General features: G+C 36.3%; 1 protein-coding gene across 1 annotated transcript; it reads right to left on the reverse strand.

Moving 5' to 3' along the window:
- Positions 1 to 1220: 1220 nt before the first annotated feature.
- On the reverse strand, positions 1221 to 21094 carry LOC127165674 (phosphatidylinositol transfer protein beta isoform). Its single transcript, XM_051110525.1, has 11 exons — positions 21063 to 21094; positions 18043 to 18073; positions 16447 to 16592; positions 16222 to 16313; positions 15999 to 16006; positions 15429 to 15503; positions 14805 to 14888; positions 9820 to 9897; positions 8806 to 8916; positions 8437 to 8559; positions 1221 to 2662 (listed from the first exon to the last, which is right to left on the reverse strand). The coding sequence occupies exons 1-11, from the start codon at positions 21080 to 21082 to the stop codon at positions 2615 to 2617; spliced, it is 816 nt and encodes a 271-aa protein (XP_050966482.1). The 5' UTR covers positions 21083 to 21094; the 3' UTR covers positions 1221 to 2614.
- Positions 21095 to 21321: the final 227 nt, after the last annotated feature.

The following is a 21321-nucleotide window of genomic DNA, read 5'->3' on the forward strand; positions in this document are numbered from 1 at the left end:
AGATGGAAGAAGAAAAAAAATAGCACAAAAACAATTCACAAAAGTGAACTGTTCGGTACAGTTCAAAAAGAAGACAAACAGTATTTTGACACTTTGTGTCATTTTCCCAGTCTCCGGTCACACAGGAAATATTCCCGGGGTCTTGTGTTCATCCTGTACGGGTCTGCAGGAAGTTCATGGCAGCTCCAACACCGAGAGCCAAAACGAGCACGCCGCTTCACGCATCTCCGGTTCAGGCAGGTCAAGATAAAGGCTCAACTTTGGGACCGTAGTCAGTTGGGCCAGCTATGGGCTTCAGATAAAATCTGCTATTTTTATATGTGTTATTGAGACGCTCTGAAGAGCGAAAGTGTGACCATTATACAATGACTCAAACCCATTTGTGTTATACATGGGCGAACAGTTCATCAGTGCACATTATTCCAATCAATCGATCAAACTCATATACGTGTAACTGGGAAAATTCAGCAGAAAGAAGATTCACCAGTATGTTGATCATGAAATGTAAAGATGATATAAAATGCCATGAGAGATGTGTGATGTTGAGCAGCAGGAGATATGATTTTACATATCGTCAAGGCCTGTTTGGGGACTGTAAGAATGATTCCCTGGAGGGGTGAGAGGCAGATCCAAATCCTGTCACCAGGAGTCCTAAACATTCTGTTTTGCACAGCGTACATGGCAGGTGTTTTCTATCAATGTTCCTCTCTATCAAACACACTTCAGAAACATTTCTAAACAGTCTGAGGGCCTCTTCTACGGCTCGGTCTGTTTTTCCTGTGACACTCAGCCAGTAAAGGGAAGGTAGGGATGCGAGCCAAGAGATCTGGAGCCAGACTCCACATTCTTCCTGCTTACTTCATGCCAGTTCTGCTGCGCTTTCTGTTCTCTGAACCGCTAGGATATGGCTCCTAAAATCTGATTTGATTATCTAAAGAAAAATAACAATCGTAAATGTTCAAACATCTTTCAGTAATACACTGTTTAAACTGGTCCTTTAAAACAAACAAACAAACAAACACTATTCTCGTTCCTGTAATAATCTCTCTAATCCTGCCCAGAAAGGAAGATTAAGAACCAATATCTACATAAATGAATTTCTTAAAGTCTGTGTGTGAGCAAAAACCTTGGATGTTTGCCTTTGCAAAAATAACTGACACAACGAGACAAAACTGTGATGAAATTTATTTAATCAGACAACTATATTTGCATATGTTTAAACACCCACAAAACAACATTCACACTATTTTGGATTTCAGATGCATTTAGACAAAATAAAATTCATTCAAAATATTACACTTTTATTTCTACAAACATTTAATGGCAAATTTCTGAAATTCTCTTTAAATACTTGATTGTATACTGTCTGCAATCAGTCACAGTACTCTACTCTGATCATCCATACAAGTATATTTTCCAGCAAGTGCTTGTGTAATCACCATCATCACCTAGACAGTAACATAGTAAAAAGTGCCCCTTCAGTGCTCAGCTTCTTTTGTGTAAATAAATCTTCACAATAATTTTCAACTATATTTCAACTGTGGTTTGTAAACAAAACACCACAGAGCTCCATTATTATAGAATGTGAAACTCTGTACAAGGCAGTTTTTAGGTGGAGGATTCCATGATTTGATTCAACAGTCCTTTATGCCACCATGTACTAAAAAAAAAAAAAAAAGGAAGGAAGAAGGAAAAAAGTATTCTACTATTTCAAATTTCTCAAAAGACCCATTTTGAAATATTGTATAACATACAACCAGCTGACTAGTTTAAGGCAACAGTTTTGAGTGTGGTAAATAGTACGAATAGACACTTAAAGCAGAGAGAGAAAAAAGTAAGGCAGGACAAGACAGTACAAGTAAGAAGGAACACATTAAAAGGTTAATATTGTGAAAGCAGTATAAAGCCGTCTTGATAAATGTACTGCAACACTGGGTCTTTAATGACTTTCATGCAATACAGGCCCCTGAAAAAAATGTCATGATTTATTTGTATGTCATTCCAACCCCTTTTGAAGTAAATTAACAAAACGTTTATTTTTGGTTGAACTATTCGTTTAACATAGTGCACGATCTTACAACACATGGTGAAGTCTTTCAAAAGGCCATTGTTACAAAAGACGTTTGAGAAGCAGCGTGTGATTAAATGCAATGAAAGCAACTCAAAAAGGTCTTATGGGGAATCACCACAAAGGAATTCACACCTGGCAGTGTTTGTGTACGCATGTGCGCATATATGCTTGTCGAACGGTGTTCTTTGGAGTAAGGAGTGCTGGTAAATGCTGTGCTCTCAGAGCAAGGCGGCAGGACAAGACAAGAGTGAAGGAAGTTAACACGAGGCCTGGCCCTGCCCTAAGGCAAACGTCTGGAAAATTGCTTTAAATGAGCAAGTGAATGAACAACAACAGCAAAATCTCTGTTTTTGTGCATTTGTGATACAGGCACTGCGGGGAAGAGAGGTCTATATCTAAAGTAACAGTAACACGTCTGAATGTAAAGTATAATGCAACCTGGTTCAACTGCTTGATTTTCTCACCCCGATTTGGACAGGTCAGCGTGGCGTCTCTTGCTGTGGACAGGTTTGCCGTCCTCAGCTGTTGTGCTCACAGTTGGCCTCATTCATCAGCGGCACTGGTTCCTCGCACTGGACCTTGTTTGCGAAGCTGAAAAAAACAAAACAAACTGTTCTTGGACAGAGTTATGAATTCTGGCAACACTGCATGTAGTCGCCACAAAACTTATTTACCATATAAAAGGTGAAGCAAAGCAATTTTTTTTTCCCTACGGAAATTCAAAAAGTCCTAGATCTTTCACTGTGCGAACGACTGTAGGAAGAACAGGCTTGACTTCAGGACCTTGAGCTCAAGTCTTGACGAAGCCAATTAGTGGCTGAAATTGGTGGAGCTCGGTAAGAATTCCTAAACAGTCAAACTTCAATATCACCTGAGCAGCAGGCGGCGGGAACGAACCCATCCATTCCTCATTTAGAATCACGGCACAGGTGCTTTTCAAGCACGGAAATCCATTTGTATGTTAATGAGCCCTCGAGGAAGCTGAAGCGCGCCACACGCGGACGACCGCACATCGAGCGCACGGCACACGGACTCTGTTAGTATGTCACACAGTCAGAGATACTTGTCAGAGGTTGGACAGAGTCGCTGTTAGTCAATAACACGCATTCATTTCCCAGGTAATGGAGCAGATCTTCCACCCTTCATCCATTCATCCTCTGCAGACAACAGAAATTACTCTCTGATTCTATTACTTGGCAGTGGGTCTTGGAAAATTTCACATGCAAGTTTCTTCTTGTTGGAAACATGCTGCAGATACTTTAACTGTCAAAATAATTACAAACTAAAAACAAATGTGAGAAGTATTATATACAAATGTTATTTATCTTTAATGCGCATAGCATTGCCAGTGCCGAGTGAAACGTACTGGCTGTTTTTTGCTGGCCTAGAAACTGTATTTGCCTTTTTTTTATTTTTTAAATGCAAATACAAAAAGTGTTTTTGTTTGTAGGAGGACAGTTGAATTATTTAGTTGTTTTCTTTTCCTTGCATATTACTGACACAGATGAACCACTGAGCCATTGTAATTTGTCTTTTGTGATTTGTTTCGGTGACTTAATACAATAATTATTCCACACATTTGTCAGAGTTATGGGAAGAAAAAAACAACAACAACAACAACAACAAAAATTATGAAAAACAGTTGAATTTTGGAGCTGGTCTTTGGTACTCTGAACTGAAAATCGGATGTTTTACAAAGGTGCATCTTCTCTGTATCACATTTGTATATAAATTAAGAATGACCTTTTCCCCCTTAATTCTGGAAAGGTTTTACTTAATACTAAAACGTATAGTTTTTCTTCACATAGAGAAATGGAGCATATGAAGTGCCAAATGTGGTTTAAATCAAGATGTGTTTCACAGAATGTTTAAAGGCATATAAATGCATTACAAGGCATATAAAGTACAATTACAATAGCTAGAAACAATAAATGTTTTTTTGTTTTTTTTTACAGTGCATGCTACTTGTTTCTCTCTCTCTTTTCATTCCAGGTAACATACAAAGTCTTAAACAATATGCTTCTTGTGGAATAATATAATTAATAATTGATTTTATCCAAGTCAACCATCCAAGAGAGTGATTTTTATGGGTTATCAGGTAGAAGTGGATACTTGACATAACTATTTCACACCATTAAAACTATCCTGGAGGTGCCACTGTTATGTTGGGGACAAAAAAAGTTATTAAAGAAATTGCATTTTTACTCACATTTGGCACTTGCTCACTAATTTTACAGCATTGTTATGGCTCATTTCTAAATGGACAAGCCATTAAAGCTGTAAAATAGCCGAACAATACCGTGTTAATGGATAGATCATTTACTCACTATCAAGCTGTACCGAAATTAGATGAAATGTTTTTTGTCTTTTGAACATAAAAGGAAATGTTTTAAAGAATGTGGGTAACAAGAGCATGAGGATGAGTGTAACACTTTTCATTTCTGGATGGACTGTCCCTTCAACACTGCTCGATGCAGTTGCATATTTAAGTTTGTTTTTAAGTTTTCAGATGGACCAAAAGTCTGACCTACATGCACATTTCAAACATTTATTTGATTTATTTTTTGTAGATTAGGTAAGAGATTCAAGTTTGTAAATATATTGTTTATATATTGTTCATGAGATCGTGGACATTTTCCTGCAGTAAGTGTTTTAAAGGAATATATTTTTAAAGGAATTGTGTACATTAACTTCAAATTGAAAAGAGAGTGACAGCTCGTGCCATCAATTTTAGAACGATCCGACAATAAGTGGTCCTGAATTGTCCTTGTATAGACGTTGTATACATATATTTGAATAAATACATAAATTTGCAAAATGCATCTGAATACTGATCAATCTGAAATTCAAAACAGGGTCTAAACCCCAACTCCATCAAGGGTTATTAAAAACTAAATAGCTCCATCTGCTCAACTTCATCTCCTCTTTCTTTTCTTTTCCTCCAGCTCTCTTCTAGCCGTTACTCGTCAGTGGATGACAGAAGAACTGCATTTGGACTAAATTCCAAAGAAACTCTGCTAGCACGCTAGGCTTGGAAGCGCAACCAGACAATGCTATTTTCGTTCTGTCTGGATTCGTACTGAAGGGTGGGTGGTCCTCTAGGCAAACGATTACAGGCCAATGCACAAAATCTGGCTTTGTACAGGCTTCATATGGATTCAAAGCCAAGTACGGCTGGGCCACTGAGCAGTTACAGTCTTCAGACGCATTCAAGACGGTACGTTTTGACACACTGGAATGAATTTATCTTTCTCATGAAGTTAAAAAGCTTCAGATCCACACTCTAATGCTTAAATATAGATATGCAGCAAGGCATCAAACTGAGCAGATCGATGGATAAACACGTCAATCTGAGGAATTTTAATCAAAATATCCTTAGAGTGGAAAAACGCTATACCTTATACTGACACTGTGTAGGCATACATCACATATCTCTCACAGGCTGGTAGGGCGTGCTCTATTTAACAACATGAAGTTTGAATAATAAAACTGTACTTATTTATTTTATTTTATTTTATTTTATTCTATTTATTTATTTTTTAATTTTTTGCTTATGTCTTCCCTCATATTATGAGCAGTTTAGTATCCTTCACATTAACACATGCATTGCACAGCAGGCTGTTGAGCTCATGAATAACAAACTTGTTGTTCGCTTACACAAGTGATTTGTTGAAATTAAGATGCGAATGGTGAAAGGTGAGCGCTAGACAGATGGATTACAGCTTGCACTCTTGCTGTGAAGTGAGAGTGAACAGCGAGCAAAATCTGCTTCCAGTTCTCACTGATTCCAATGTAGAGCTACAGGTTGATGCGTTACATATTAACAACATACACATAATTCCTGTGTATACACTACACTACACTACTGGTAGTGTGTGAATATATATAGTGTTGGGTAATAACTGATTACTGGTAAACTGACAAAACTTGAGTACTCGTAATAAAATTATATTACATTCTAGAATTCTAGAATTCAGATTTCGCTTACTTTTTATAGATTACAAAACTACATATTATTTAAACAATGGCAGTAAATAAATTATAGTTTGTTGATTTATCCCAACTCTTGTTTTTTTAATCTCTTTAATTTTCTTTCTAAAAATTTTACCACCTACATACATATATACTGTTTTTGAAAAGCCTTCCGATTATTTTCCGACACTTTTCCAGTTTTTGCACACACCATCTACTAGTCCGATCACAATAATCTCTGATGTTTGTCAATGGTCATGTAACTTGCAGGTAAACAAATAAAAAAAAAAATCTTTTTTCACCATTTTTTTTATTATTATTAATTAGCTATACTAATTTATGATTTAGTTGATTACTTGCTTTTCATCAACTCACAAACACCCTGCAGTCCATTCGTGAACCTCAGTTTAGGAAACCATGACATAATGTAGTATTTAATGATGTTAACTATGCTGATAAAGAATGGAATATACACTGCCCTCTAAAATGTTGGAAACACCCCTGGCAAAGTGTGGTTTTGGATGATATCAGCATAAATCAGCATCATTTTTTGGTGCAAATACATTAAAGTAAGTTGACATTATCATTGAAGACCAGCAATAATATTTTTCATTTTGATTACATAATAATGGCAATATATACATGTCAAAGTCAGACATGCCCCTTTGCCAGCTGTGATGCCTGGTTACTGCTTTAAACTTGGCCCAGGTTTTTAAAAGATTTTTGGGTCAGCACACCTTAATAGCTTCAACAATTGATTGACAATTAAGTTAAGAATACAATGAATTTAGGCCCAGATTATACAGAGCTGTAATAGCTGCTAATGCTGGATATTTTGATGAATCAAATTTAAGTTTTTTTCTATGTATAAACTGTTTATGTAATAAAATGTGTTTTCATAGTTTGTGTTGTCTCTTATCAGTGCAGAATTATCATAAATTAAAAAGGATTCATGCCAATATTGTCCAAAACCCCACTTTTCCAGGGCGTTTCCAAACTTTTGGAGGGCAGTGTACTTTCTAACGAGTTCGATCAAAAGTAATCTAAAATCAAAAACAACATTACAACATTACCCAGTGGCTTGCAACCGTATTGCAGGGGTGCCGCCAATTATTACATATAAAAATAACAATTTTGTTAATATATGCAAAGACGTCAAGCCAGTAACTGTGCTAAGCTTCAAAGGATAAACATGGATAAACTATTATCAACAGAGTCACTGAAAAAGATGAACACAGATGTTTCTTCATTTACAGGAAAGGATACACTTCAACGTGTGTTGAGCAACGTAGCCAATCACAGATATATGTATTGTCATGAATGCAGTGGCCAATCAGAGTCCACTCACTGCTCAAAACGCCTGAGTTTTTGTCTAGTGCTGAGTTCTGTATGCTCGAGAATCCTCTTATTATAAAAAAAAACAACAACGTAGAGACACAATGTAAAGAGATTTACTGTGCAGTGTAAAGAGCTGCACTTTATGAGTTTGCGATGAACTATGGTAAGATGAGTGACAGGTTGTAGTCATCATCATCATCATCATCATCATCATCATAAAGGGATCACACTTTCTAGGCAACCGAACATTAATGAATGTATGTGTTTAGCTGTGTGGGCCATGAGTTGGAAAAGGTATTACCTAACATATAATCCAATAGATGACAATACAAACTACAATTGTTGTACTGCACGCACCCTTTCCATAAATACCACCACTGTGAACAGACAGAACGCATATATAACATTCAGCAATAAAAGTGCATTTAATTAACACAGTGCACTTAAGCATTCACCGCTGTGAACCCACAACACCGCCGGTGGCACTTACACAGCATTTCCTGAAGTTACACTGGATGTAGCTAGTCCTCTACAGCCTTTGTTCCCCGCACTGACCCCCTTTTACGCATCTGAGTACAAAACGATAGCATTAGCTGACCAGAGTGTACGGCAATAAACGGAGAACTTCTGTAACCCGTCTGATCTGATGAATGTGTTATAAAGCAGGTGATAGCCTTTACTTTTACAGCACTGTAGTTTTTCACTATGAATTAAATGAATATGAATCTATGTTATGTAAACAATGATCAAACTTAGTGAAATTAAATGCTTCAAATGAAATCATTTTATTGTGTCCTGGCAGAGTTAAATAAGATGTGGTCTAACATTTCACATTTATACATATTTGTGTAATATGAAATTATATTTTACAACATTAAATACAGTAGCTAATAATGGCAAATAAATCAATAGTATAAACCTGAAAAGGAAATCTATCTGGCTAATACACAAACTACATGTTTCACACTAACCAGTGCTTCTCTCCCCAAGTTGTGGTTTGACTCCTGATTCAACACAAATGTGTAGTGTGTAAATGTGTGTGAGTGCACACACACCTCCTCCAGCTCCTTCTGCGTCTCCTCCTCCATCCTCCTGATGTCCTCCATGCTGAGCTCCACCCACTGATCAATCCAGCAGAACAGCTGCCGGTGGAAGTTGGTGAAGATCCTCTTCTCCTGCTGAGTAAACGACCGCAACGCAAGACACAAATCTCAACCACTCCACAGAATTGTAACCCAGTGCAGACACACAGTGCATTTACATGATGAAATTACACTTACTCTAATTACGCAGAATACAATATATTGACTAGGTACATCAACACTTCTCAAAAAAAAAAAAAAAAAAAAGAAGTGTAATTTGGCATCGTTTTATTCCTAATACACAATATTAATGTGCTCAAGCAGAGCGTATGGAGATCTTACCTTGTGAATGAAGCTTTCTACCCGATTCTGCAGACCCCACCACTTAAACTTAACCGTCACCAGCTTGTAAGCACACATTCGTGGGCAGTCAGGGTTGTTAACCAGCTCTTTCTGTGAGGGTTCAAACACAAATGAATGAAGCTATATAGACCATGCACAAATTCAATTAAACTTGAACATTAAAACAGTACAGAGGTCCAAATCAAAGAATTACATTACGGCTAATTTATTCAGGCGCTATTCCTACACAAGTAAAAACACACATAAACCAAAAACAGTTAAAGCGTTCCACAGCCTAACAAGCCTTGAAACGATGGATCTAATCTTCAGCTCACACAACTGTAGACATCTCTGATTCATATTCACGCGGACACGCGCGTCTCAGTCTGTGCCAATCACTGTAGTGTCTTTTACGGTCTATCAAAGCAGAGCGATTCATCTTCATTAGTTCTCAGCCGAAGCACACTTCCGCTAACACGCACGCTAACACTCTACTTTCCACTCGTAGACCTTTGCAGAAATGGCACTAGACATATTCAATGACCTATTTCACAGGGCCAGTAAGAAAAACACACAAATTAAATAAACAGTTGAACAACTTAAGGAATATTTTGATGGCACCTGACAACCTGTGTGCTACATTTCAAGCAGTATGATAGCTTTGTTTGAGGAACAGACCGAAATGCCAGCCTTCACTTGACATCCAGTCCATTTATATAAACTGATACATTTAAATCAATCGATCCAGTTCACAAAACTGTGATCCTTCACAGACTGATCTGGTTCTTGAGTTTATCTCATCAAATCCATCCAGTTGCGGTGGTAAACAGCCCACAAGAAGGGAAGATTATCAACAAATTACATCAGTTTCAGTACAGAGTGTAATCAAATGGAGCGTGATTTATATGCTGCCTTTGCCATACATACACACACAAAGAAATCCTCTAAAACTTTAATTGTGTGTTCTGTGGAAAACTTCATATGGGTTTGGAGGGTGCGAAGAGGAGTCCCTACCTTCCAGTTTGGTCCCAGCGGTCCTCGGCCGGTCTTGACTGACTTAAAAATAGCTGGATCCTCATCTGCCTTGTAGTCCTGCATATTAACAGATGAAAATCAACCTAGTTTGAAATGTACGCACTAAACTGGGACCGGATAATCGACATCAGTGAATTAAATATAAACCTTCATTTAGTAGATAATCACATTCTAAACCACCAAAGACGGAATAACATTTAAAAAGCTGCTTCACTATTTACTTTTCAGTTTTTTTTTCCTCATTATTCTACTCTTCTTGTAATCCCTTAGTAAGAAGATTCATTAGGGAATTTGTCAAAACTCAAGTCAAGTACGCCCATATAGACTTAGGTTACGCCTAATAGAGCCCAAGTCATTAAAAATGATTCAAGGGCAGATGCAGTGAGGTAAGAAGAGGTTAAGAACAGACAGGGAACAAAAAAAATAGACTTAATAAACCTGAGAGGGTACAAACCAGGAGAGATGGTGAGAAAAACAGCTGCTGGTAAAATAAATGGACGAAAAGCATTTAATTTTAACTGGACCTCCAGGGCCTCGCAATTGTAAATAAATCATGATACGCCTCCGGCAAAATAACAACTTCTCAGTTTCTGTACAGTTAGTGAGGCAAACAAGCGTCGAGGGCTTGCGCGCACACACACACACACACACACACAGCACTGTCACACCGAGAACAAACCGACCTGTTTAATACCAAGCGTGCCGTCTGGAGGCCAAAGCGTGATGACACGCTAACAATGCTTGGTGTGAATTCATGTAAAGCAGAGGTTTGTTTGTGTGCCAGGCTATATAAGCCCTTAATTACTCGAACCCAACTCACGCTTCTCAGCACAACGCCCGCAGCCATGCCCGAGGCCAGAGCCTGATAGGGCCCAAAGACACGGACAGCCGTACACCAGAGAAAACTGCTTCATTAGACCGTAATCCCTCTTTCCCCTCACACAAACACTCCTAACTAGCTAATCAATGGCGGAGGGGAGCATTACATTATTAAAGTGCTTTTCCACCCTCTCACGTGTGCGCAGATTCCTCAAACCGAAGACCTTGTTAAATCGCTCTTGCTTTCTCATACACGTCATTAACTGCACTTGATAAAATAATTAGTAAGAGGCGAAATCTAAAGAAGCAAAATGGTACTGATAAATATCTTAAAATATTTCAAATACATTGCAAGGATATAAATATCAGCTTCAAAATGTGGATTTACAGGTGAAGATATACAGGGAAAAAAAAAAAAAAAAAAAAAAAAAACTCACCTGGACTCTATACAGTTTTTATAGAACCCATTTAGTATGACTATACAGCAGTTTAAACATTTGGGAAGAAGGATGGCATATATTCACCCAATTCACAGCATTTGCAGAGATTTAAAATAAACATTTTAATTTGATTGACTTTATTTTACATTTTTAGACAAATGATTTTGGCATTAGGCTACACTGTGACTGCTGCTGTCATTACACACAAACATTTGAGCATAAAAGTGACACAGTCTACTTAAAACGGTTGCTATTCATGAATCTTCTCTGAATATTTGACCAAAATGACAAACATACAACACAAATTTAATCTAAATTAGACAAGGCACTTAGAAGATGTGAAACACTTCCTGTTTTTCTTTGCCATAGTGAAATCGTTCCAAAATTAGCATTCAGTCCGAAGCCAAATCCATGTTGAGCAGAGCTAATGACTGTAATATACAAAGTTGTTTAGCTTGATGAGAACAATATATTTACTATTCTTGGTGAAAAGGGGGCACTGCAGAGCATTTCCTCAGCTTTGCCTTTGTCTAACCAACAACCCTTTTGACATTAGTCATGCTTTGACATTATTCCGCCCAGGTCTGAAGTAATTTGGATAAATATAAGAGGATGATTTCTAAGCGGCACATCCACACGTCTCACAATTGGCTGAACATACTGCACACATTCAGCGCCTGGGCTCTAAACACCTGCAAGCGGCCATAACGGGCCTAAGCACTGCAGCGCCACCGCCACCTGCTGGCCTTAGAAAACAATGCACTGTGGGCAGATGCATTTAACCCTGTGGTAGTCGTTGATAGTGACCATAAAAATGTTAGATTTTATGTATTTTTATGTACAATCTACAAATCAGTCACAATGTGTAAAAACAAAACAGCGTAGTGAAGGGTTTCAATTCTAAAAACATCAAAAGTGCAAAACAGACAGACCTACTTGCACACAAACACTTGTGCTCACACACACACACACACACACACACATAAACTAGTGTGACTGTTACAAATAGCACACTTGTTAAATTAAATCAATAATTCAGCCACAATGCAATACAAAGGCACACAGCTTGAAGGGATGAAACTCTAAAACATCAAGGGAGTAAAATAAACACAACCATACAGATTTTACAAATTAGGCTGTTACCAAATGGAGGTTTTGGGGGATTAAACGCACTTTTGGTTTAGTAGGTTTACACAGAGAGAGAGAGAGAAAGTAGGATCAAAGACTGAGCTGGAGAATGTTTAACAGATATGAGGCTTTACACTGATCATTTAGTTCAAAATAGAGGTTTGCATGAGAAATCTGTCATGCAGACCCTGGTGCACACCGCAATACCACACAAAACATTAAGACTAGCTGTGGCTAAACTGACGCCGAGTCTTTGGGATTGAAAACCACATTTACTTTTATGTGTGAGTCTGGAAATGTCTTGTTCACACATCAGCTTATGACAGAGGCTTGAATACTGTCAGTATTAACATGCAAATGAAATGTAGGCCATATTAGAGACAAAGAGATGTCCACGGATGTGTCTCCTGTACAGCGACACTCACTGCTTAACTTTAATTACAATGCATTGTTAAAGATACGACTGTTTCCTGAAACAATATTGAAGCAAATGTGTTGTTCAACCACTGTGACACAGTTGGAGTGATAACTTTTTAATTAATCCATTTAAAATCAAATTAATGCCAGATTTTTATATATAAATAAAGACATGGCATTGAGGACTAATCTTCTGTGGTGTGATTTTCGTGATTTTTGTGGTGTGAAAGCACATCAAACTTGGGTCCACACTTGTTCAGGAAGTAAAGTAACCTGCAACTGCATTTTAGCTTTTTTTGTGTATCTTTTCATTAGGTCTGTCAGTTTAACGTGTTAACTTAATTAGTTATGGAAAAAAATAACACAATTAAAATATTTATGCATATATATATATATATATATATATATATACACACACAGTTAAAGCGCTGCCCCCTAGACCTGTACATCATCTTACATTTGACAAATATGATGCAGGGCAACAACTCCATAAATGCAGTTATGCCCTAAAGATATTGGTGCAAAACTAGTCAAGATATTGGTGCAAAAAATGCCCTGTATGTGTTTTTGTCTCATATTTATACAGGCAGCAAGAGTAATATGACTTGAGTGCGGATTTTGTCCCAATCTATTACAAGCTTAAATGTGATTTTATACAACAGTTCAGTAAGTAGGAAGTTGATATTGTGTTATATTTTAAACACAATATTATGTGTTTTTGCTCAATTTTGTCAAGACCATCTTACCTTTAAAGCCATAGCAGAATTATTGTGTGTCTCTGACCAACACAGCAGAGTTTAGTTTCTGAATGAATCCACATTTTGAACCAATCGAATCATGTGAATCAACGATTTAAAAGCCCATTCATAAAGAGAACCATTTACTTCATTCCTGAATGAATCAGTCGTTTGAACAAATCAAATGAATCAATGACTCATACCAATGACTTTCATTGTATGAACAAAAAATATGTTTCTCAAATGATCTTCTTTCATATTCCATAGTTTATGTTTAATGTTTATGTGTAACAAACTTTATGTTGAATCAAATTAAATATTTCTTCGTAAAGCTACCATTTGTAATGTCGACTCGATACTTTCTCAATTAACACAAAAATAGCTTTAAATAATCTGTTGTGTGTATTTTCACAGTCAAATTAATGTTGCGATAATTAGACCAATTAATGGAAACATCTTGTAATTAATTAGATTAAAAAAATTGAATTGACTGACAGCCCTACTTTTCATATCTATCATATAATTTCAACTTCACTGTGTATTAACAAAAATATCAATACTGGTCTGTGCTCATCAAATATCAAAACTCAAAATGTGTGATTTACAAACCTAAAAAAACATATTTTACAGTCACTGTTAAGCACATTAAGCACTGATCACAGCTCAAAGGCTCCTACCAGTGGCCCTCCTTCACAAAAAGTAACATGTAGCACAGTTTTATCGTAGGTAGAATGATAAATCTCTCAATACAAGCATTTCAGCCAAATGGAATTAATGCAATGTTTCAAACCTTTAACCCACGAGGAAATTCACATGTAGTAGGAGGAGAATTAATACAGGGGAGACACAAACATCTTTTTGTGATCCTAACACTATGTCTACAATAGGTAATGGGGCATTTGTCAATTTTGCAATGTGCAAAACCGTTACTCAATCATAACAGTTGTGGTTTCAGAGTCTTGAATGCGGCCTGTCTATCACAGTGGAGGAATTCAAAGAGGAACAGAACAGAAAGTAGTCTATTACTTCTAAAGCATTTCTGTTACTCAAAAAGTAAAGCATGAAACGTGCAAACATCAGCGTTATGGGTTTGATTCCCAAAGAACGAATGAACCGATAAGTCCTCGAATGCATGAATGTAAACATTATACTACAGTACTTTATCTAAACTAATTAGAAACTAGTAAGAAAATTAATAAAATCATGACATATAAATGTGGCTCAATGAAGGATCTGTGTCCCACAGTTAGAAATATTTGCCCAGCATGCCAATGTTATTTTCAGCGTTTGTTTTCTTTCTTAAAAGAAACCCTGAAAATGATCAACTATATAGTAGTGTCTAACGAGGAAGATTCATTTCCGTTTGTATTAGTAACTGAAGCAGTCGTGAGAGTGTAACAGTTCAATAAATCAGTGTACTTACACCAGGAGCTACTTGTTCTTTGGCTGCAATGTCAATAGGTGTGACCTCCACAGACTTCCATGTAGAACTGTCCAGATTGTGAACCTGTAATCATTTATGAACACAACAAATACAATTTCAACAAATATTCAGGAATTATACTGTTTCTGTTCCTTAACCATATAATAAAAATGTTTGTCTGGTTGGGATGTAGGAAACTACATTTAGTAGTTTAAACTACATTATCTTTATCGTAACATTAATTATTATTATTAAACAGCGGCATATTATAAACAGCAGCTTTGTGTGTGTGTTCACAGAAACCATGTATCAGACAGTGAGTTCCTGTCTGACTGCGCTTGAAAGGTTTGAAGTCACTTGATGGTTTATCTGGCAAAACTGCATTTAACATTTGTGACTGTAATTCACACAATAATTGAAATTCTTCCGGTTAATCATGTCTACAGGAAGACTGCTTACCCTAATGGTAAGGTTAAAACTGAATTTGATCTGATATCGTTTACACTAGTCTAGACTACCCATACCAGGTTTATTAGGAGCTCACGAGCCGACTGAATTCGCAGATGACATGTTTCATGAAAACAGAGAATCTATTGTTGAATGAGTATAAACAAACACACTTACATTCTGTAGCGTTCCCAGGTCAGGTTTGTGCCATGTCTCAATCTTGATGAAAAAATCATCCTCCATGTATTCATTCTGGGAGAATTAAAAAATAGAGCATTTTCTTCTCTATGCAGTAAATGACAATTTGCACACAATTACTTAAAAGATAAATTCTTAAAGAATCTTTTACATCAATCCAATAAATCTTAATGGCAGGTAAAATTTTAAAGTGGGGAGTTAATGGGATCTATATCCAATATAAAAGTTTGGGGTCAGTAGGATTTTATTTCTAATCATGTGACACTGCAGACGGGAGCAACGGCTGCTGAAGTTCAGCAAAATTTTTTTTAAAATGTACTAAAACAGAAAAAGAGTTATTTTTAATCATAATCATATTTCACAGAATTACAGTTTTTGCTGCATTATTAAATCAAATAAATACAGCCTTGATGAGCAGAAAATGTACGCAAAAAATTCAGAGAAAACTGTGTGTCATTCGATTTCACGCAGGCTTTAAATTTCCCATTCCTTTCACATAACACAAACAAGATCTTTTAATTTGTTTGTTAATATTATCAAAGCACTTACCGTTACAACTGGGGCAAACATGGAGAGCATACAAGAGGAAAAACAGACAGGATTAGAGGTTACACCAATGAATTTTAGAGATCTAATGTAGATACAGGTACAACAGCTGTAGACACCATTTTAAAGCATTTTACTGGGTGGTGAATATTTATACTGTGCACTTCTCCAAGCTGACATTGTGTGATAGATAACCGACGAGTTTGTTTTAAAGCTGTGCACTCACCTGTTCTGCAGTATGGATAGGCATTCCAGGCCTTTTCATGAAACACCAGCGAACCTTCAGGTGCAATAACCTTCACAAAGCCTGGTACTTTGCTGGGCAGCAGAATATACTGAATTTAAACCTCAACTGATGTGTGAATTGTTGAAATGCTCCTAATACGTTGTCAAATTGTACTCAATTTTAAGCCAAGCTTCTCTGCAGTCTTACAGCATTGCTGATACACACCTTTTGAGATGGTAGATTTTGTGTGTGTATTGTCCTCTCTCGCCATCCTTTTCACAGGGCTCATTCTTCAAAATCTCGATGCCCTCTCCTCCACCGGTCTCATTCTTGCTGGCTTCTGCCACAGAGAACAGCTGCCCCACCTGATACTGAAACAAACCACAACAGGCCACAACATTTCGCCTATGTTCAGAGAACATGTCACTGCATACTGCACAATGGGTCAAAGTCGCAAACAAATAAAGAAATACATCGGTAAATCAATCAATCATTCAATTAAATCCTGCCCTACATTTTTTTCTCACTCCAAAAGCTGTTTCATTCACACATGTGTTACAATAAGGAGCCGCAGCTTTTTGAGATAAATATATAAATCAAACAGAGTCTCGAGCCCTCACCTCAGGGATCCTGGGTTATGCGAGCAGCCAGAAATTTTTGCTGTTGTTTTAGTGCATTTTAATGCTTGTTTTGTTCCGTTTAGAGGTTTGAAGAGGCCCCTGGTCAAATCACTCTTAACTACACCATATTTAATACTTTTTTCAAATCTAAGATTTAGAGATGCACCGATCGACCAGCCAGGGACCGGAATCAGCAGAATTAGTTTTTCGGTCCATTTTGACGTCACACTTACAGCGACTGATAATGAATTTGTGTCGTGCCAGATGAGGCTTGTGCAGCCTGAGTGAATATGTGTGAGAGACTCGTGCAGAAATCAAAACAAATGAGCACTGACAGAAAGTCACAGATGAAGAGTGCAGTAGGAAAAAAAAAAGATATTTATAATATATGATTTGGGTAAAGAAACAATGATTGCAAAGTGACACTGATTTTATAAAACAGTAGTTCAATAAAAAAATAAGTTAAATTAAGTGACATTTTAGACACAATATTGGCAGTTTTTTCTCAATTTCGCTGATGAAAATAGTTTCAATCAAAGCCACAGCAGAACTGTCACGTTACTGAATGTATCCACGTTTTTGAGCGAATCAATTGAGTCCGTGATTCAGAAACCCATTCATAACAGACAGTCACTTGCCTCGTTTCTGAACGAATCTGCCGTTTGAACGAATCAGTTAAACGAATGACTAAATGACTCATTCATTTGCCACCACCTACTGGTGGTTTGGCATTTTTCCAAACATTTCTTATTTGTAAACTGAAAAAAAAAAAGTTAAAATATTAGTCTTATAAAATTATTCAGGTATTTGAAATTTTGCAGTGTAAATGCTTTTACAGAGAATATCTGTAACTTAGAATTGTAATGTTTAGCATTTTTATTATACAATTATTTTCTTTTTTTTTCTTTTTTTTGTATATGCTGTCAATTATAGCTCTTAGAAAGAAAATTGGAAGCGCCTGGTCACACTTACAAAAAAAATGTAAATCAGAATCGGCCAAGAAAATTAAAATCGGTCCATCTCTACTAAGATTGCTTTGGTTTGCTTGACACTTTTTGCTTACTTACTACATAATTTCCATATTTCACTGTTATTTCATAGTTAATGCATTTCATAGAACGCAAGTTATTGAAATCATGAACGAATGTAACTATTGTGCACTATTTAAAAAATAAATAAATAAATAAAATAATAAACTCACCTCTTCAACAGTGCATGGCAAAACAATGCGGCTGAAACACACAGAGAGACACTAAGTTGAGACTTCAGACAAAATAGATGATGCGACAGAACGCACACATGTATTCTTGATGAGTCAAAAACATCACAAGCACAGATTCACACATCATTTAGTCGTCATTTACCTCATGCTGTTTCAAACCTGTATGATTTATATGTTTCTTCTATGGAACACAAAGGAAGATTTTTATTATTATCATTTTTTGTTTCGTTTTGTTTTTCAAAAATGGTGTTCAGTATTGTTTTTAATAGGTTGTATATCTATATACAATTTATTATCATTATAATTATTAATATTATTATTTTCAGAATATCACCTTTTGTGTTCTGCAGAAGAAAGACAGAACCGAACTAAGGCCATAAAAGGTCCCAACTCATACCAGCAAGTCTTCAATTCATGGTCACATATTTCATGAAGGATAGTCTTCTGAATGCTTTTCATTTTAAAGTGAAGAGAAGGCATCATTTCTTAGATTAGATTAATGGCTGTATGTGTGGTTCAGTGTTTTCCACACACTGACTTTACTTATATTAAGTATATCTGACAATTGTTTTATTTATTGTTTCGTACAAATTACATTGCTATGTTGTTGTGTCACAAATGTTTTTTCTTTTTGCTTGCTTTTAGGCCTTGCGACCGATTTTTTGCTACTCAAGGGCATTAATGTTTATCAATCAACAAAATAAAATGAGAGAATCATTCACTTGTCTTGACTGAATGACTTCTGCAGCTTTATTTATAATCAGAAATGTCAGAGCTGGGTAGATTACTTACAAATTGTAATCCATTACTGATTCCAAATTACATGACAAAAATTGTAGTCAGTAACGTAATCCATTACATTACACGTTTTAGGTCATTTAATCTGACTACTTTTTAAATACTCGTTTCTCACATTGATTTAAACAGGATAATTTTGTACCATAATAATGTAAAAATACAAAGAGTGAGAAAATATATTCCTTTCATTGTAATGAACAACATGAAGTGAATTAAACATGATATTACATCAAGGTTTCCCAAATTGGGGTGGTAAAGGAACTGCAGGGGGTTCGTGAGTTTAATGAAAGGCTAACAAGTAATTAAATCATTAAAATGTACAATGAAAATATTATTTTGATATTTAAAATGATTTATATTTACTAAAAAAGATGAAACATTTTGTTTACCTGCAAACAATATGACCACTAACCAATGTCCAAGCAAATGTGATACTTAATTATTAAAACATTTATTTTAGAATCTCAGTGATACTTAAAGTGGTCGCTGATTATGATTTCACTTTTTTTACATTTAGTGAGTGTGTAATGTTGCTGTACATCTGCAAAGGTACAACACTCAAAGTTCAGTGCAAAGGGAGATGTTTTCTTTTTACAGAATTTCTGATTGAGCAGCCCTTTAAAGTAAATGTCAGGTGAAAGAGGTTAAGATGACAAAAAGTTTGAGAATGTCTGCAAATAGGAAATAACGAGAATTTGAATGCGTTTGAAAGACAAAAGCCTTTCTACTGAGTGATAATTCAAATAAAAATGAATGTGTTTATCAGTAGTTGATGCAATGTTGAAACACTTCTTAAACCTGAAATGCTGTCGCCACATGAATAATGACTAGTCCACGTGTGAATGTCCACAAAACTGTAAGACTTTCTGAGTGTATACAGCAGCAGTAGACTATTTTAGAAGAGAAAACTTAAATGAAGAAAAAGAGGAATTAGAGAGAATGAATAAATGATGAATCATGTATTGCTATTGTGTAAATAATATGCTATCATATAATCAATAAAAAAAGTAACTGTAGTCTGATTACGAGTATTTTAAAATGTAACTTACTTTAATTACAAGTACTTCATTTTTGGAATCGGATCACTTATTTCTGATGACATGTAAAAGTTACTACCCTGCTCTGCAGACCGTTTATGAATTATTACCCTCAAAAAGTGAGTTGATATTGTTACCCGTCATTGTCACCCACATTTGGCCGGTGTTCATTTCAAACACTGGTACTATTAAAAGACCTTGAGTTTTTTCAATATAATCAGCGTTAATGCCCATCACAGGTATCGTCCGATCAAGATGACATGAAATTGTTTATCAGTTCAGTTTGTAAAAACCCTGTTCAGAGAAATACATATTACACATACACATCTTTGTTTTGTGTCAGTGTGTCAAAAGCCTGGCAAGTAAACTAATAAAATAAAGTACAGGCCATTGTAGCAACACAGATTCTATTGCCAATGTGTGTGAACGGGGTAGTGTCCCACATTTGGACTTGCTCTGTAACCAGCAGAATCTCAAACTCTAAATTTTTATGGTGGAGAACTTCTCTCCATACACTTTATAGCCAAAAGTGAGGTCAATAAAACACACACACACACACACACACAATCTAGAATCTACAAATCTAGAAAAGCCAAGACAATCCTGAGCTATTGAGGTTTCTGTAACTGTATACTACAAAATATATAATTATATGAAATTATCATAATGATATAGAGTAATATATAATTGACACAAAAATGTCCACCTGGATTAATCAAGTAAAAAACACACAACAACAACAACAACAACAACAACAACAACAACGCTAATATAGACTACTGACTCAAAAGTTTATATTTACTAGTACCTGTGACTGCCAGTTCTACCTAAACACAAAACTTCCAAGCAGACAAAGTTACAAATGAGCTGACTGCGATATTAAGACGGCGACACTTTTTTTTAAAAAAATGACGTCATGTGATATAGAGGAAGGTGACGGTGAAACAGTGAAGATGATGATCACCTGCATGTGCTTTAATAACTGTCAGAGCAGATCTGACTTAACTCACCCGCATCACACACATCTTCACAAAACACGTAAAAGTCACACAAACTATGTCGAGACTCCAGCCGCCAATGTAAAGTGCAATTCAAACTATTCGAATCTGAAATAACCAAACTGAAACATTTCCAAAGTCTAAAAAGCTGAAATGTAACACTTACTATTCTTTGACGAGCACCATCTCCACCTCCGCGGCCGCGCCACTCTACTGACGTCACGCGCCTTTATAAACAGTCTCTCTCTCTCTCTCTCTCTCTCTCTCTCTCTCTCTCTCTGTGTGTGTGTGTGTGTGTGTATGTGAGAGAGAGAGAGAGAGAGAGAGAGAGAGAGAGAGAGAATTTTTTTTTTAAAAAAACCTTTAATACAGTTTCTAATTACATTACACAATCAAACACATTACTCATTTTTCACAAAAACCAC

The sequence above is a fragment of the Labeo rohita genome, chromosome 5 (genome assembly GCF_022985175.1).
Source record: "Labeo rohita strain BAU-BD-2019 chromosome 5, IGBB_LRoh.1.0, whole genome shotgun sequence".
Classification (NCBI taxonomy): Eukaryota; Metazoa; Chordata; class Actinopteri; order Cypriniformes; family Cyprinidae; genus Labeo; species Labeo rohita.